Source organism: Corvus moneduloides, unplaced genomic scaffold (genome assembly GCF_009650955.1).
Source record: "Corvus moneduloides isolate bCorMon1 unplaced genomic scaffold, bCorMon1.pri scaffold_9_arrow_ctg1, whole genome shotgun sequence".
Classification (NCBI taxonomy): Eukaryota; Metazoa; Chordata; class Aves; order Passeriformes; family Corvidae; genus Corvus; species Corvus moneduloides.
The window spans coordinates 80,781-97,313 of record NW_022436940.1 but is presented as its reverse complement, the minus strand read 5'-3'; the positions used below and the strand labels follow the sequence as shown (position 1 = coordinate 97,313).

Below are 16,533 nucleotides of genomic sequence, written 5' to 3'. Positions count from 1 at the left end.
CGGGGTCTGGGCGGGGAGAGGGTGGAGGAGGCGGGGCCAGAGCGGAACGGGCGGGGCTCGAAAGCGAAACCTCAACGGACCTTTCTGGGAGCTACTGGGGGGCTGAGCTGGGAGCACTGGTGTGGTCTGGTGAGTGCCCAAGCTGGACTGGAAACACTGATGTGGGCTGGGGAGCTGAGAGGGATGGACTGGGAGCACTGGTGTGGACTGGGGAGCAACCCAGTCTCCACTGGGAGCACTGGGGTGGACTGGCGAGCGCCCCGTCTGGACTGGGGAGCGCCCCGTCTGGACTGGGAGCACTGGTGTGGACTGCTGAGCTCAGGGGGCTAGACTGGTAGCACCGTAGTCTAGGCTGGGACCACTGGCGTGGACAGGGGAGCACCCCAGTCCTAACTGGTTTTAACTGGTGAGTTCACAGGCTGGTGATCCTTCCCCGAGGGCCACCCAGGGAGCACTGGTCTGCACTGGTCCCGCCATGGCGCTGCCGTCCGCAGCTCTCCTGCCCGGCCTTCTGCTGGTGGCCGACGCCGTGGCGCTGGTGCTGCTGGTGCCGCTGGTGCCGCTGCTGGCGCCGCTGGGCGTGGCGGGCGCGTGGCTCGAGGCCGCCCTGCGCCTGCCCGTCCTGGCCGCGGCCACGCGGCTGCTGCCCCCGCGCCGTCCCTGCGGAGCCACCGCGGCCGCCGTCACCGTCGCCGCCACCCCCGCGGCCTTCGGAACATTCCGGCACCTCCTGGGGCCGCCCGGGGCTGGCCCGGGGCTGTTGGCGGCCGCCGCGCCCGCCTGGCTCGGGGTCACCCACGCGGCCGCCGCAGTGGCCCTGCTGGCCTGGGCCACGCCCCCGGCCCCCGGCGGTGTCCCTGAGACCCTCGGCGACGTTCCCAAGGCTCGTGGCACCGTCTGGCGCGTTCTGCAGTTGACCTGGGAGGAGCAGAACGTCCTTGGAGCTGCCTTCCTCTGCCTCGTGCTGGCAGCCATTGGTGGGTGACATGTGGTGAGAGGTGCTAACACCCCAAATTTAGGTTCTGCAGCCCCAAATTGAGAATCCCCCCAAATTGGGTGCTGGCCCCTAAAAATTTTGTGCTGAGCCCCTAAATAGGTGATGACCACCCTAAAATTGAGTGGTGACCCCCCTAAATTGGGAGTTGACCCCTTCAGTTGGGTGCTGACCCTGCAAATTGGGTTCTGACCTTGCAAACTCGACTGTTGATCCCCCAAAATTGGGTGCTCACCCTCAAACATAGGATCTGATGCCCAAAAATGGATGTTGACCCCCAAGGCATCGGGCCCTGATTTCCCATTCTTAGGTTCTGACCCCTAAAATTGTGTGCTGAACCCCCAAAAATTGGTACTGACCGCCTAAACTGGGTCTCAAACCCCTAAATTTGGCACTAAAACCCCAAAATTGGGTCCTGATCTCTCTAAATTTTCTCCTGCCCAAATTGTGTCTTGCCTCCCCAAAATTAGATTCTGATTCCTCAGATTGGGTCCTGCCCCTCCCAAATCAGGGTCCCTCTGTGTCAGTGGTCACACCTATGGTGACATGGCCTTGGTGACACCCAGGGGAGACGTTGGGACCATACGTCACTGGGAAGGTGCTGGATGCCATCGGGAGTGGGGATGGACTCACCGCTGGAGCTGTCGGGATGGTGGTGGCTGCCAGAGCTGCCAGGTGGGTCACAGCATTCCCGGGGCCTGTCTCCATGTCCCCAGCATCCCTGATGTCACCATGTCTCCATGTCCCCCCAGTGTGCTGTTTTCCGGGTGCCGTGGGGGGCTCTTCACGCTGTTGGAAGCGCGTCTCCATCAGAGCCTGAGCCTCCGGCTCTTCTCTCACTTGGTGCGCCAAGACCTGGACTTCTTCCAGGGAACCCCGGCAGGTAGTGGGGCATGGCCCAGCCCCAGCCCACCTGTCCCATCCCATCCCAACTATCCCGCCACCCCAGTCCCCATCCCAGCATTCCATCCTGTCCCGACCATCCTACCCCCATCCCATCTTATCCCATCTGTTTGTTATGCCATCCCCATCCCCATCCTCATCCCAATCCCATCCCATCCCATCCCATCTTCCTGGCTTCGTTCTACCCCAATGTCCCATCCTGTCCCAATCCCACTTTCCCATTCTATCCACTGTCCCATCCCCATTATTTTCATTCCGATGGCTCTCTCCCATTGCATCTTCCCACCTGCATCTCACCATCGCCGTCATCCCATCCCACCATCTCCATTCCCACCATCCCATCTCCACTGTCCCATCCCACTTTATCCTGACCATCCCCATACCCATTGCCATCATCCCATCCCCCTGGTCCCCATCACATCATTCCCATCCTGTCCCCATCCACCATGGTCCCAGTCTCTTTTCCTGCCCTGCAGCTGAGCTCGTGGCTCAGTTTTCCATGGAAGTGCCACGGGTGTGCATGGCAGCACCGAGTGGAGCCAACCTGCTGTTCCGAAGCCTGGGAATGGCGCTGGTGGTGGGGTCGTTCATGGTGGGGCTGGCACCGGGGCTGGCGCTGCTGGCGCTGCTGCAGCTGCCCCTTGAAATCGCCACCCACCGCATCCAGAGTGCCCGGGAACAGGTCAGGAATACAGGAGGGAAACAGTGGGAAGGAGACACAGAGATGGGATAAGTGGGTGGGAATGCTGGAGTTGGGATGGAGGCCAGGGGAATGGGATGGTGGGAATGCTGGCATGGGGATAGAATGGAATGGTGGAGATTGGAATGGTGTGGATGGGAAGAGAAGGATGGGATAAGGCGAGATGGTGGGGAAGAGACAGGATGGGATGGGATGGGATGGGATGGTGTGATAAAACAAGGACAGGGGTTGGGATGGGGTGGTTGGATGGGGACCAGGGAGATGGGAGTGGGGATGAGGACCAGAGGAATGGAATACTGAGAATGAGAATGGTGGGGATGGGAATGAGTGGGGATGGGAATGGTGGGATTAGGACTGAAAGGATGGATGGGAATGGTGGGGATGGGAGAGAGGGGCGTAGGATGGTGGGAATGCAATAGTGGGGATTCAGTGGGTGTGGTGGGATGGGAATGCTCGGGACGGGATGTGGATGGTGGGCCAAGAAGGTGACCTGGGAAAGTTGGAGATGCCCCAATGCTGCCACAGGCACTTCAGCGATCCATGCTGGAAGCATCCGCCCGGACAGCCTCGGGGGTGCAGGAATCTGTTGCCGCCATCGAGACAATCCGTATGTTTTCGGCGGAAGAGGAAGAGGAGGAGCAGCACAGATGGAACCTGGCCAAGGAGCTGAGGCTGAAGGAGCAGATGGAGCTGGAGCTGGCACTCTTCACCCTTGTCAAGAGGGTATGGGGGGACCGGGAATGGGAATGAGGACACCAGGGAATGGGGACACCAGGATCAGGGATGAGGACACTGGGAATGGGGATACTAGGAATGGCGACACTGGGACCAGGAATGGGAAACCAGCAGCTGAGATGGGGGCACTGAGAGCAGAATGGGGACACCAGGCATGGGGACACCAGAACAGGGACACTGGGATCAGGAATGGGCATGCCAGGAATGGGAATGGTGACATTAGAAGCAGGATGGGGACACTGGGACAAAGGTTGGGAACATTGGAATCAGGAATGGGGACATCAAGATTGGGACGGGGACACCAGGAAGAGAAATAAAGACACCAGGAGCGGAATGGGGACACCAGGAGTGGGATGGGGGCACCAGTATCCCTGTTCCCACCCACAGATGCTCCAGCTGGCCATCCGGGTCCTGGTGCTCTTGCGGAGCCACCAGCAGCTCCGTGACGGATACATCACTCCTGGGGTCCTCGTCACCTTCCTGCTGTACCAGGACACAGTTGGCAGCCATATCAAGGTGATCCCATGGAATCCACATCTGTCCATCCATCCATGCTTTTGTCCATTCTGGTGCCACCCCCTTCGTTGTCCCTAGGTGCTGCTCTACGGCTTCAGTGAACTCCTGAACAAAGCAGCTGCCGGACAGAAGATCTGGGAATACCTGGATCGGAAACCCACAGGGGATGTCGGGGGGACGAGGGAGCCCCCTGAGCTTCAGGGCCACGTCAGTTTTCAGAAGGTTTCCTTTGCATATCCTGGGAATCCAGAGCACCCTGTGCTGAAGGTGGGTCTGGGGGGGAGGTGAGGTTTCCCAGGGGTGGGAATTCTGATGTCATTCCACAGGACACATTCTTTGAGGCAGATCCAGTGGAAGATTGGGCATTCCCAAGAGTGGGAATTCCAGCATCATCCTGTCCATGCCACAGGATGTGTACTTTGAGCACATCCCAGGGAGGGTGGGATTCCAGGGGGTGGAAATTCTGGCATCACCTGTCCCTATCCCACAGGATGTAACCTTTGAGGTGCGTTCCGGGGAGGTGACAGCGCTGGCGGGGCCCAATGGAAGCGGGAAGAGCACGGCTGTGGCACTGCTGGAGCGGCTGTGGGATCCTGGGAGTGGGAGGGTGCTGCTGGATGGGATCCCGCTGCCAGAATATGAACACCAGTACCTGCACCGGAAGGTAGGGACAGCAGAGACACTGAGAACACTGGGAATGGAATGGGGACAGGGATGGGGACACTGAAATGGAATTGGGACCTGGGAAGCATGGGTGGGGCCATCAGGAGCAGGAATGGGGACACTGGGAAGAGGGAGGGGGACACTGAAGTAGGATGGGCACAACAGGAAATGGGATGGGAACACTGGGAAGCGGGGTGGGGATGACAGAGATGGGGATGGGGAAAATGGGAAGTCAGGGATGGGGACACTGGGGACACAGATGGGGACAATGGGATCAGGGATGGAGACTATGGGGACACCAAGGTAGGATGGGGCTGTGGAAGGGATAGGGACACCAGGAGCCAAGACGGCATCACAGAGCTCAGGGCTGGGGCAGGTGGTGCTGGTGGAGCAGGATCCCGTCCTGTTTTCCGGAACGATCCGTGAGAACGTCGTGCTGGGGCTGGAGCACTGTGAAGAGTCAGAGCTGCGGGAGGCTGCCACTGCTGCCGGAGCCATGGACTTCATCCAGGGGCTGGAGCGGGGCTGGGACACCGGTGAGAGCCTGGGGGATCCCAGGATCCTCTGGCAAAGATGGGAGAGCATGGTGGGTGGCAGATGGTGGGGTGTGGGGGGATCCCTGAGGTCAGATCCCACTGATGCCATGGGATTGCTCCCACAGTGGTGAGGGAGTGTGGGGGGTACATGAAAATGGGGGGACCCCTCTCAGGCTGGGATCCCACTGATCCCAGGATCCCCCCCAGAGGTGGAGGAGCACAGGGGGTGAGGAGAAGAGGGGGAACCCCGGGGCTGGATCCCACTGATCCCAAGGGATTGCTCCCACAGAGGTGGGGGAGCATGGGGGGCAGCTGGCGGCAGGGGAGCGGCGCCGCGTAGCCCTGGCCCGGGCTCTGCTCCGGCGTCCGGCCGTCCTCATCCTCGACGAGGCACTGGATGATGGAGATGAGGGGGCGGTGAGTGGGGTGGGATGGAGGGGGTTGGTCGGGATAGGGGTGCAATTGGTGAAAATGGGGTGTGATGGTATGGCTGTGGAGAGGTGGGATGGCTGGAATGGGATGGTGGGATGGGGACTGGAGAGACGGGGTGGTGCGAATAAGGGATAATGGGGTGGAATGGGAATGATGTGATGAAGACAGGTATTGGATTGGGTGGCATGGGTCAACAAGGTGGGGAAATGGGACAGGATGGTAGGATGGGAATGATGAGGATGGGATGGAGACCAGGGGTGTAGGAGGGCAGGAAAGTAGAATGAAGGGATGAAAACAAAGAGATGTGATAGGGTGGGATGGGATGGAGTAGGAATGGAGGGGATGGGAATGCTGGGATGAGGACAGAGACATGGAATGCAATGGGAAGGGTTGGGGTGGTGGGAGTGGGGTGGGATGGAACAGTCAGGATGGGGATAGTGTGGACAGGATGGCACAATGGGCATGGGAGGTGGGAGATAGGATGATGGGGATAGGGTGGGACTGAGAGGAATGGGACAGTGGGGTGGGATTGGATGGTTGGGATTGGGTGGGACCAGGTGGGACTGGGTAGGACTGAGTTGGATGGGATGGGATGAGAGTTCTTCAGTCCCAGGCACAGCACTGGCTGCGCACTGGGCTGGCCCAGACCGTGCTGGTCGTGTCCCACCGGCCACGGGTGCTGGATGCGGCCGATCGCCTCGTGGTGCTGGAGCGCGGAGCCGTGGTGGAGACAGGAACGCCAGCAGAGCTGCAGGAATGCTGTGGGGCCTACAGCCGCCTCCTCCTTGGCGGAGGCCCCCAGGATGGGCAGTGAGAAGGGGGCTGCGTCCGGCCGGTAATAAAGGGGAATCGGCCCCAGTGTCCCTATTCCTGGTGTTTGTGTCCCCATCCAGCTCCTGGTGTCCCCAGTCACAATGTCCTGTGAATCCCTTATCCCCATGTCCTCTGGATCCCAACTCCCTGTGTCGCCTTGGTCCCTGTGTCCCCACCATGTCCCCTAGGTCCCCCCATTCCCTGGATCTCCATTCCTCATGTCCCCTGTATCCATCCCTGTATCCCACACGTGCAGATTACCTCTATCCAAGCCCCACCATGTCCCCGTGATCCTTGGTCCCCATGTCCCCCATGTCTGCTCCTGGACACGGGACACCGAGTGGGAAATAAATCCCAAAGGATGGGTCTGGGTGTGTGTGTCTGTTATGATCCAGTTTAAACCCAGAAGAGCAAAGAAAATTAAGTCTCCATGTATAAAGCAGAAAAAACTTTGAAGGTTCAAAATATACCCAAAAATGAGATTAAAACCAAACGGGATTAGATGTTGGTGCCAAAAAATTGGTATGTTTTATTTAGTAGTAAAAGAGGCAAACTGAAAGTAAGAAAGAAAGACAAAAAGAAAGAAAAAAGAAAAAGAAAAAAATTGAAAGAAATAGAAGTGTGCATGGGCACTAGGGGGACAGGGAGAGAGTGACAGGGGTTAGGTAGAAGCATATCACCCATCCAAGGGTCCCAGCTTTGTCTCGTTGCTCCCCTCCATCTGGTCTGCTGGTGGTGAGGGTCCATGCCATGCCGCCGCACACCAAAGAGTGCAGAATCCCGTGGACTAATACACACTTTGGGCAGGTGGGAACGCCCACGTGCTTCCCTTGCAGGGGCTAGCTTGACACACTGTCCCTTGCAACACTGAGGGTGTGTTGCATCATCTCTGGTGCAGGGTCTGGGGGGGGTCTTTGATGGGCCATATCACCCCCTCTGTCCTTCATGTGGATGCAGCTTCTCCCTGGGTGAGGACCCCTCAGCTGGGTTCCTTTGCACAGTGGAGGATGGGCAGTCACTGCACCTCTGACCAGAGCCTTTTCCAACACACATCCAGAGCCTCTCTCCCTGCCACCCTTTGGTGCAAGGGTCTGTGCGAGCCGGGCAGTTGATAGCCCTGGGACTGTGGCCTCCACCCCAAAGGTGCTAAGCTTGATCCCTCTGCATTTATTCTTCTCCCCCAGCCCAGACCTGAGTCGATTTTATCTTACCTTCATCAGTGAGCAGTGTGTAGGGCCTCTCAGAGCCTTATTCAGGGTGTGGTAGTCTCTTCTCTGCAGCTTTTGTAATACAGTTTTGAAAGTCTTCATTAAAATGTTTAAGCCATAAACTATATTTCAGTTTCTGACAGTGTCATATCTTCATCCCACTCCTGCTGTCCCCACTCCGAGTTCCTGGTGTCTCCAGTCCTCTCCCAGTGTCCCCCTCCCTATCCCCAGCGTCTTCATCCCAGTCCCCCATGTCCCCTTTTCTGTTCCTGGTTCTCAGAAAGGAACTGCTGGGCACTGCAGGAGGGAACCGGGATTTATTGCCCCAAACGAGGGTGTTTTCACACCAGAATTAAAACATTTGGAATAATTGTGATTCTTGTGTTTAAAACATGGGAAAACAGGAAGTCAAGCTGTTGGGAAGAGCTGCTGCGTGGTGGGTGGGTGTTGCAGTGGGGATACTGCAACATGCATATATCAAACCAGGAGTCCTGTGGAAAGGAAATATACACGGACAGACAGATTCTTGCTAGATGTTTCAGAGATGTTTATTTCTCCAGCCGCATGGCCGGAGCTCTGCCGAGGAACTGTCCCAGTCACGGGACCAAGGGTCCTTCTGCCCGCGCAGGGAACACAAACCAACTAATGGGGAACGAGGCTGAGCAGGGACAGGGAAGCCCCGTGTCTGTGCCCTCAGGGCCCCTCTCCCAGGGCTACACGGCGGGGGAGGGACCCCAACACCTCACCCGTTTTATTTTAATAAAAGGAGAATGAAAACAACTGGATAAACATAACAAGAACAGTTTCAAAACAAAACAAGCCACCCTCCTGAGTCTTTAAATGTCCAATCAGATTCTGTGGAACATCTTAGGGCTGACAGAAGGGAGACAGGACTCTCTGAGCATGCTTTGTGGGGAAACTGAGGCAGGAGAGGGTTTAACTTCTTCCCTCCCCCTTTTCATCCCCCACTCGGCATTGGAAAGGGATTTTTGGGGAAACAATTGGCAAAAGCATGGTTTTGTGAGGGAAACCATGGTTGAAAAAATGGATTGGGAATACACTGGGGGTAATAGGACATAGGGTAAAAGGGAAAGGTGGGATTAGGAAAGGGAGACTGTAGGGGGGGCTTACAATGGAGATATTGTCTAACATGACTACGGTTTTTAGCATATATACTGCCTTTTACAGAAACACCATCAGGCCCAGTGACCTGCGATGCTTGTAACCCTTTTCTCCCTTGTGTAATTTTGAATTGCACCACCTCTCCATCTCCCAAGCTTGGGATGCATTTTTCAGGGTTATTCTTTTTAATAGCAGTTCTATGCACGAATATGTCTTGCTGGTTGTCACACCTTGTTATAAAACCATAATTTTGCTTAACATTATACCATTTTACTATCCCTAAGGTCTTAGTTACTATGATCTTTTCCTTTTTCCGAGTGGCTGCTGTTTTCTGTCTCGCTGCGTCTTTGCTCTCTCCTTCGGTCGCTCCCGTGTTGGAATTGTCAGGGCTGCTGGTGCCTGCGCGCTCTTCCCGGGGTCGCGTTCGGGGCTGCGTGGGCCGGGCCGGGCCGCGCCGCTCAGTTCTCCGTGCATCGCCTCCTCTGGTCGCAGCTTCGCTGCCGCTGCCAGGCGCTGCACCCACGTCTCGGCCGGGCCCCCGAGCGACGACCCCCCTGTGCCCTGCTCCAGCGCGCGTCTCGGCTGGGCACGGCTCCGTTCCACCGCCACCGCCGCCAGCCGCTGCCCGCGTGCCGCCCCTCTCGGCCGGGCGTTCACGGGGCTCGCTCCACCACGCGCTGCACAGGACCGGGCGGGCACCGCCGGGTCCCGCCGCTCCTCGCTCTGCTGCGGACGCTGCGGCTCGCGTGGCTCCGCCCGCGCGCGGGAACTGCCTCGCTGCTGCTCGCAGAGCGCTCGGTGCACGTGGCCTGGGCCGCACGGTCCCTGCGCCAGGCTTCCCTTCGCCAGGACACAGCTGACACTGCTCAACAGTCTCGGTAACTAAATAATATTCACGAAAATATTCTTCCATCGGCATATATTTTGACTCCAATATTAACTGTGTCCAAACGGTTTTCCAAAAGCCCTTGGTAAGAATTAAATCCCAAGAAACATAGAAAAAGTTCTTAAACAACCATGCCAGGAAGTGTTTCAGTTCTTTTTGAGCTTGAATCAAGCTAAAATTTACAAACTGTTGTTCAAGAATCTTTTTAAGTTTAAGATAAATGTCCATATGCGGCTCTGAGAGCCAAGAGTCTTCCCACGGTTCCTCCATAGTTTAGATATGGAATAGCAAAACAAAACCAAGAAGAGGAATCCAAAGTTTCCAGGGTTTATTCACACAAATCAGTCGCTTAGGGATCGGGGATCGTTCTGCTCACAAATCTCCACCATTTGTTGCAGTGGGGATACTGCAACATGCATATACCAAACCAGGAGTCCTGTGGAAAGGAAATATACACGGACAGACAGATTCTTGCTAGATGTTTCAGAGATGTTTATTTCTCCAGCCGCATGGCCGGAGCTCTGCCGAGGAACTGTTCCAGTCACGGGACCAAGGGTCCTTCTGCCCGCGCAGGGAACACAAACCAACCAATGGGAACGAGGCTGAGCAGGGGCAGGGAAACCCCGTGTCTGTGCCCTCAGGGCCCCTCTCCCAGGGCTACACGGCAGGGAGAGGAGACCCCAACAGGTGGGAGCAGCAGGATGAGCTCTGCCAGCAATTTGTGGCTTTCTGCAGCGAGACGAAAGGGGTTGGATCTGGCAGCATGGATCATTCAAGTGGTGATTCCTGCCGGCATGAGAGTGAGGGTTGGTGTCACCCTGTCCCTGTCCCCATCCTGCAGGCTGGATCTGGCGGAAGAGCCCATAGAGAGCAGGAACTACTCTGGAATCCCACCAGATCCTACTGTATCCATTCCGCCCCAATTGTGCTCCATCAATACCACCCAATCTGCTTTGGAATCCCCCCGATCCTGTTCTGGAATCCCACTTCGATGCCGCCCCATCCATCCCAACTGATCCTCCTCTTGAATCCAGCCCAGATACACTCTAGAATTCTGCTTGATCCCAATCTGGAATCATGCCCTGGTCTGGAATCCCACCCTATATTCCTTCTGGAATCCCACACAGATGCTGCTGTGTACCTGCAGTCAAGCAAGCAATTGGTTTCTCTGCCTGTTTCTGCAGAATGAGAAGATCCATGAGATTCCAGCATGGATCACACACTGGGATTCATCTGCATGGAGGGGATCCAGAGTTGGATCTGCCACTGGTACTCACTGGCCACTGCATTGTAGCCATTCCTCTCCCTTTTCCCTATGGAATTAAAGCGTGATCAGCAGGCACAGCACAGGATCCCCAGAATGCTGTTGGGCGGATCGGTGCTCATCCCCAACCAACATCCCACATGTTACCAAATTGGACCTTCCAGATGCTGAATCCAATGAGGATCATGACACAGCAATGACGGACACAGCGACCATCACCAAGATGAGATTCCAGCATGATTCCAGCTCTGGGAAGCGCAAGATGGTGAAAAGGGGAAGGGGAACCCCCACCCTGCTGCTTTGCATTCCCAAATTCCTCATTCCCAAATTCTCAATTAACAGATTCTGCATTCCCGGCCTTACCCCAGATGAACATCCCAGGCTCCAGCATTCTGGGATGCTCCACCTGGCACTGGTACTGCTCCCGCTCCCTTGGCAGTGCCTCCGTCCTGGCCCAGGTGTGGAAGGTGCCATTGCTGTTGGGAATGATTCCACCCCCCTCATTCTCCTGCTCCTGGATTTCCTTTCCTCTTCATCCAGCTGATCCTGATGGTCCTGGGGCAGAATCCGTACATGTGGCAGGACAACACCAGGATCCCATGTTCCACTTTTCTGTACACATGGATGTCGGGGGTTCTGGGAATGGGATAATGGAGAAATCCATCCATCAAATTCTGATGGGAATGGGACAATGGTGAGATCCACCTATGGAATTTCAATGGGAATGGGATGGAGGTGAAATCCATTCACAGAATTCCCATAGGAATGGGATGAGTGTGAGATCCATCCATGGGATTCCCATGGAATTCCCGTGTTCCTGAATTCTGCCCTCCCAAATTCTACATTCCCCTGGGAATTCCACCCCCACATTTGCACCCCAGTACTAATGTACTGTACAGTACCAATATCCAATGTATTTCTAAAGTCATTCCACATAGATGTGCTCTAGCTAATTCATGCTGTTGTCAGCCACAACCCCTTCAGATTCCCAGCACCCCCAGGTGATCCAGGCAGCACCGTCAGCCACCACCAAACTCCTGGATCCCAGCTTGAAGATGAAAACTCACCCATCATGGCCTTCCCCACGGATTCCATGGATGTTCCCATTGAACAGGAGGTTGCAGCTGCAAACCTGCTGCAATTGCACTGCACTGTGTGGAGACCTGGAGGGGTGGATCAGACCCATGGAGACCCACGGAGTTGCATCCCAGCCCCAGGGAGCCCCATCCCAGCCCTATGGAGCTCCAGAGTCTGATGGAGACCCACAGATCGCATCCCAGCCTCACAGATTCCGCCAGACCCTTGCTCCACCCTCCCACCCCCACTGTGGTTATCTCAGGCCCACAGCATCTCCAGGTTGCCGGCAGCCACACACTGGTTCCCCTTGGCAATCCAGGTCTGGGTGTCCCAATATTCCATCATCCACGGCACCTTTGGCTCCATCCATGCCCTGCTCACTCAAAAGGGTTCCTGTCCATGTACCCCATGGCCACGTATGGGGAAACCCCAGGCTGGGCTCTGACACTGGACAGGAATCACAGGGTGTGGAGAACTGGGGGGACACAAAGGTTGGGGGGTCCCAGGGGGCCTCATGGATCAAGGAAAGGGAAACGGTGTAATAAATAACAGAGAATAGAAATTCTCAGTTCCCCTGAAGTTGCTGGATAGAACTTCAAGACTAACTGGCAAAAAAGATAAAAGGATGTAAAGGTGTGCACCACAGGATGATAAATGTGTCTGGAACCAGTGAAGAAACAGATAAAAGACTACAGTGGGGTTTTTGGCAAGTTACATAACAAGAAGCAACAATGCATGCCCAAGGAAAAAGTTCCAGGAAAGGTCACCTTTAATATCAAAGCATTTAGTGAATATGACCACCAGAGACTCCTTTAGATGACCCTCCAGGACCATAAAACAACTTCCAGTAGGAGGCAGATGCATGCAAATGAGTTCTAGGAAAGTGATGTTTCTGTATTAGCTAGGAGATACATTGTAATGAATACGTATGATGCATAAATATCTGGTTGTAAAGTCTCACCTCAAACACTGAATAAGGAGATACCCTCCATGTGTCCTGCACAGACAATGCCTGCTCTCTAATGCTTCAGATTGTGTTAGAAAGTTTATTTTCCAGCAGATTTCAGTATCAGGGAAAGCTGGGAAAGCCAGGAAGGGGATGTGGGGATCCCAGGGTCAAGGAAAGGTGGGCGCAGGGGCTCCCAGTGTCAAGGAAATGGGGAGAGCAGGGATAACTGGAAGGTAGGTCCAGAGGGTCCCTGGTATTGAGGAAAGAGGGGGTATGGGGGATGAGAAAGGCAGGAATGGGGGTCGAGGGGCTCCCAAGGTGAAGGAAAAAGGGGAATATGGGGTCTGTGAGCGGCGGGGTGGCCGGGAAAGGGGATGCAGGGTGTTACTGGTACAAAATAAGGGGGTGCAGGCGTCTTCCGGTGTTGAGGAGTGGCCAGAGGGGTCCGGGTACCGGGAAAGCGAGCTCAGGGGGTCCCTATACCGGGGGTCCCACTCACCCCCCGCCACCCCCCCCAGGAGCGCCCCCAGACCCAGCGCTGCCGCCCCGGCCCCGCCCCCAGGGGGCCTCGGGCCGCGATTGACAGCCCTGCTGGCCAATGGAAGGCCGCGCCTGCAGTGACGTCACGGCGGCTCGGGCGGGGCGTGAGCGGCACCGGGAGCGCGGCGGGGCGAGGGCTGCGGGTCGCCAAAAAATCACCGGCCAGAGCATCGCTGAAAAGCAGATTTAATGTAAGCGACAAGATGACAAGGCTCGTTGGCAAGGTTCGCTGTACTGCTACAGACAGTTAAGGGAGACCGAGGGGAAAAGAAAGAAAACAACAACAACAAAATCCAGTCAATCAAAACAGAAATTAACTGTCCGTATGTGTGTGTGTGTGTGTGTGTGTTTAGGTGCGTGTGACAAAGGATAGAAAGGGCAAGGATAAAAAGGAATATGGCCTAAAAGCTTGACAGCTCTCAAATTGAACAGTACTTATACCTTAACAATTTGATGTCAAGTTGTATTCCTTTATTAAATTGTTAACATATAACTTAAAATAAACTTACATACAGGCCTAACTTAGTTAGATATCTAAGGTACTTTAACACCTAAGACAGCATAATTTCTCCCAGATTTGCTATGGCATGTGCACACAAGAAAGCACACAGATACAAAGAGTCAGTGCAAGGTACCTGTGAAAAATTCCCCTCCAAGGCACTGAAATACTCCCTGCAGATGCCTTGGCATCTTCTCACCAAAGGGAAAAGGCTGAGGCCTCCAGGAGTGGGGGCGTCGGCAGCCCAGGAGCCGTCGTCCTTCAGGGATCCCCCGAGTGCAGCCAACGGGAGAGTTCCTGGCTCACAGGGGCCCCACTCACAGGGACTTTGCTGCTCACCGCTGCTGCAGCCCAGCACAGCTCCAGGGGGCTCCTTTGGCACCCTGGGGTGGCCTTTAGTCACAACAAGGTTTCATCCTGGCCCCACTTGCGATCCGCAGCTTTCATTCAAAGTGTGAGAACAAGGATGTTGTCTAATTAAGGCAAGAAAAATAGTTACCAAGGGTGTTCATGAAGCAATCAGGAGCTCCCTACACAGCGGCACTGCCTGGAAGTTCAAGAGGAGCTTGGCCCGGGTGAGGTTCATCAAGGCTGAGGCCTAACAAGCATTTCTCAGATCATGGTGCAGCCTGGAAAAGGCAGGGGGCAAATGCACCACCACGGGGAATCCCTGGGGATTTACCTGGATCCCCCTGGGAAACTCCTGGGGAATGCATGGGACCCCCCTGGATCTTCCTGGGACTCTTCCCATGACCCCCAGTTACAGTGTACCACAGTCCTTGTGCCTTGCATTTCCAGTGCCCCCTTTCTCAGTGTCTCCCATACTGCTATTCCCCATTCCTGATGTCTCTCTTTCCCAGCGTTCTCCATTCCCAGAGTTCCCCATTCTCGGTGTTCCCCATTCCTGGTGAGCCCTGTTACCAATGTCCCTCATTCCTGGTGTCCCCCTGCTTGTGGTGGTCTTGCATCCTAGTGTCCCCAGTTCTAGGTGTCCACTTGGGGTTTGACACTGGCCCGACGCCAGGCACCCACAAGAGCCACTCGCTCACCCTCCCCTGCCACAGCTGGGCAGAGGAGAGACGGAAAAAAAGAGAACAAAGGCTTCATGAGTTGAGATAAGCACCGGGAGAAAACACTTCAAGGGCAAAACAGTCTTAACTTAAAAGTTACAAAGTGAATTTATTGCTAACAGAAATATCCTTCAGAGGAGGATAATGAGAAATAAAATACGCCCTTAAAAACACCTTTTCCCCCCCAGCCCCTCCCTCCTTCCCACCGACAGCGCAGGTCACGATCGTGTCAGTTGTGCTCATCTCATGGTCACCTCATGGTCACAGTTATGGACATATCATGGTCATCTCTTGGTCACAGTAATCTCAAGATCTCATGTCAGTCAACTGATTGACATCTCTGTTGATTTCCACTGCTGAGGCACCACAATACAAGCCCATGGCTGGTCCCTGATGCGGGTGGAGCAGATGCCAAGGGTTGGTGCCATGTGTTCCAGCAGATGAACATTGGCTGGAGTTGGTCTGCAAGGATCTCGACATTGTGTTGTGATCCCATTATTAAAAGTTTTAGAGAGATGCCTCTCTCTGAAGAAGACCATGTGACAAAGCTAATAGTATGGATTTTATTTAACAGAAAATGAGAGAGAAGGAGAAAGAGAAAGAAATAGAAAAAGAGGTGGGTGGAAAGAAAGAGAGTGACAGAAAAAAATATCACCACTCTGTGGATCCCAACAGCATCCCATTGGGCCTGTTACAAATGAGACAGGAGAGCTTAGACAAGTCTCTGCCTTTGCCCAGGCTTCTGGCAGTAGGCACCAGCTTTATTGAGGCAGCCAGCACCACAGAACCCACTCTCGCTCACAAGTTCTTAAAAATGACCGATCAGGCCTATTACAACTTGAATTATTTATTGAATAGACAAAAGGAAAAAACCAGACATGAGACTTTGACAGGCTTACTTACTACACAGGATAAACAAAAGAAACACTACTGGTAGGTTTATAAGACAGTGCATGATAATAAAGGTACCTATGTTACAGCTAGTGAAGAAATAGTATAGATTAGGAGCCAATATCACTTACCAACAAATGATAGTGGGGTGCAGAAGTCTCTTTCCTCTCAATCCCCAGGGGAAGTAACTCGATACTGACATCTCCGCGTTGAGGAGAACTCTACACACACTCAGAGTGTATAAGAGATTTCTGATTTTATGAAAATTGCAGTGCTCTTGTACAAGGCCTTAAAAACTGTCCTGTGTGTGTGGCTTTCTCAGAGTGAGGGGTTTTACAACTGAGCCGTTTTGTGTAACAGAGGATGGGTGTTCACTGCCTCTGACCAGAGGTTACATCGCACCCCCAAAATTCTCCACCTCCCCTCTTGGCTGGGGGGGTGTGTACAAGCCTGGCCTCAGTAGATAAGCCTGTGAGCTATGGCTGCCCCACCCCAAATGCAACCAGAGCTGATTTTCAGGACAGTTGCTGGGTTTGGCTTTCTGGGGGATGCTTTCTTCTCCCTCAGCCTTGTTTACTTCTCTCTAGGCCTGAGATAATTGAACAAGAGTGTCACCTTTCTGTTATCTCAGGTTCCCTTAGGCGGTGTAACTCACAGTCCGAAGTTCCCCTGAGGAGGCATCCTCAGGGAGGGGTGGGCTTCGGTGGTCGCAGCATCTTCATAGAGTTTTGCCAT

General features: G+C 54.6%; 2 protein-coding genes across 3 annotated transcripts; one reads left to right on the top strand and one right to left on the bottom strand.

Annotated features, from left to right (window-relative positions):
- Nucleotides 1–37: 37 nt before the first annotated feature.
- LOC116439119 (antigen peptide transporter 2-like) lies at nucleotides 38–6,660 on the top strand. 2 transcript variants are annotated; one of them, XM_032098233.1, is made up of 12 exons: nucleotides 38–129; nucleotides 419–977; nucleotides 1,561–1,669; nucleotides 1,747–1,877; nucleotides 2,374–2,579; nucleotides 3,123–3,320; nucleotides 3,720–3,848; nucleotides 3,927–4,115; nucleotides 4,339–4,512; nucleotides 4,888–5,047; nucleotides 5,337–5,464; nucleotides 6,093–6,660. In XM_032098233.1, exons 2-12 carry the CDS (start codon nucleotides 476–478, stop codon nucleotides 6,291–6,293), a joined length of 2,127 nt encoding a protein of 708 aa, XP_031954124.1. In that variant the 5' UTR covers nucleotides 38–129; nucleotides 419–475; the 3' UTR covers nucleotides 6,294–6,660. The 2 variants fall into 2 exon arrangements, with proteins under 2 accessions (XP_031954124.1, XP_031954123.1); XM_032098232.1 differs by having other exon boundaries at nucleotides 6,087–6,660.
- A 4,063-nt stretch (nucleotides 6,661–10,723) lies between these two features.
- Nucleotides 10,724–16,533, bottom strand: LOC116439102 (class I histocompatibility antigen, F10 alpha chain-like). Its single transcript, XM_032098209.1, is given in 7 exon segments — nucleotides 10,724–10,821; nucleotides 10,920–10,964; nucleotides 10,967–11,020; nucleotides 11,136–11,301; nucleotides 11,303–11,408; nucleotides 11,840–11,935; nucleotides 16,454–16,533. Coding segments are annotated over 7 exon segments (645 nt in total).

What these genes read in the sequence shown, in the direction of transcription:
- LOC116439119 (XM_032098232.1), top strand. Translation starts at nt 476, where the DNA reads ATGGCGCTGCCGTCCGCAGCTCTCCTGCCCGGCCTTCTGCTGGTGGCC. An exon ending in TCCAGAGTGCCCGGGAACAG is followed by an intron (nt 2,580 to 3,122) that starts GTCAGGAATACA and finishes ATGCTGCCACAG; the next exon opens with GCACTTCAGCGATCCATGCT. An exon ending in TCTTCACCCTTGTCAAGAGG is followed by an intron (nt 3,321 to 3,719) that starts GTATGGGGGGAC and finishes TCCCACCCACAG; the next exon opens with ATGCTCCAGCTGGCCATCCG.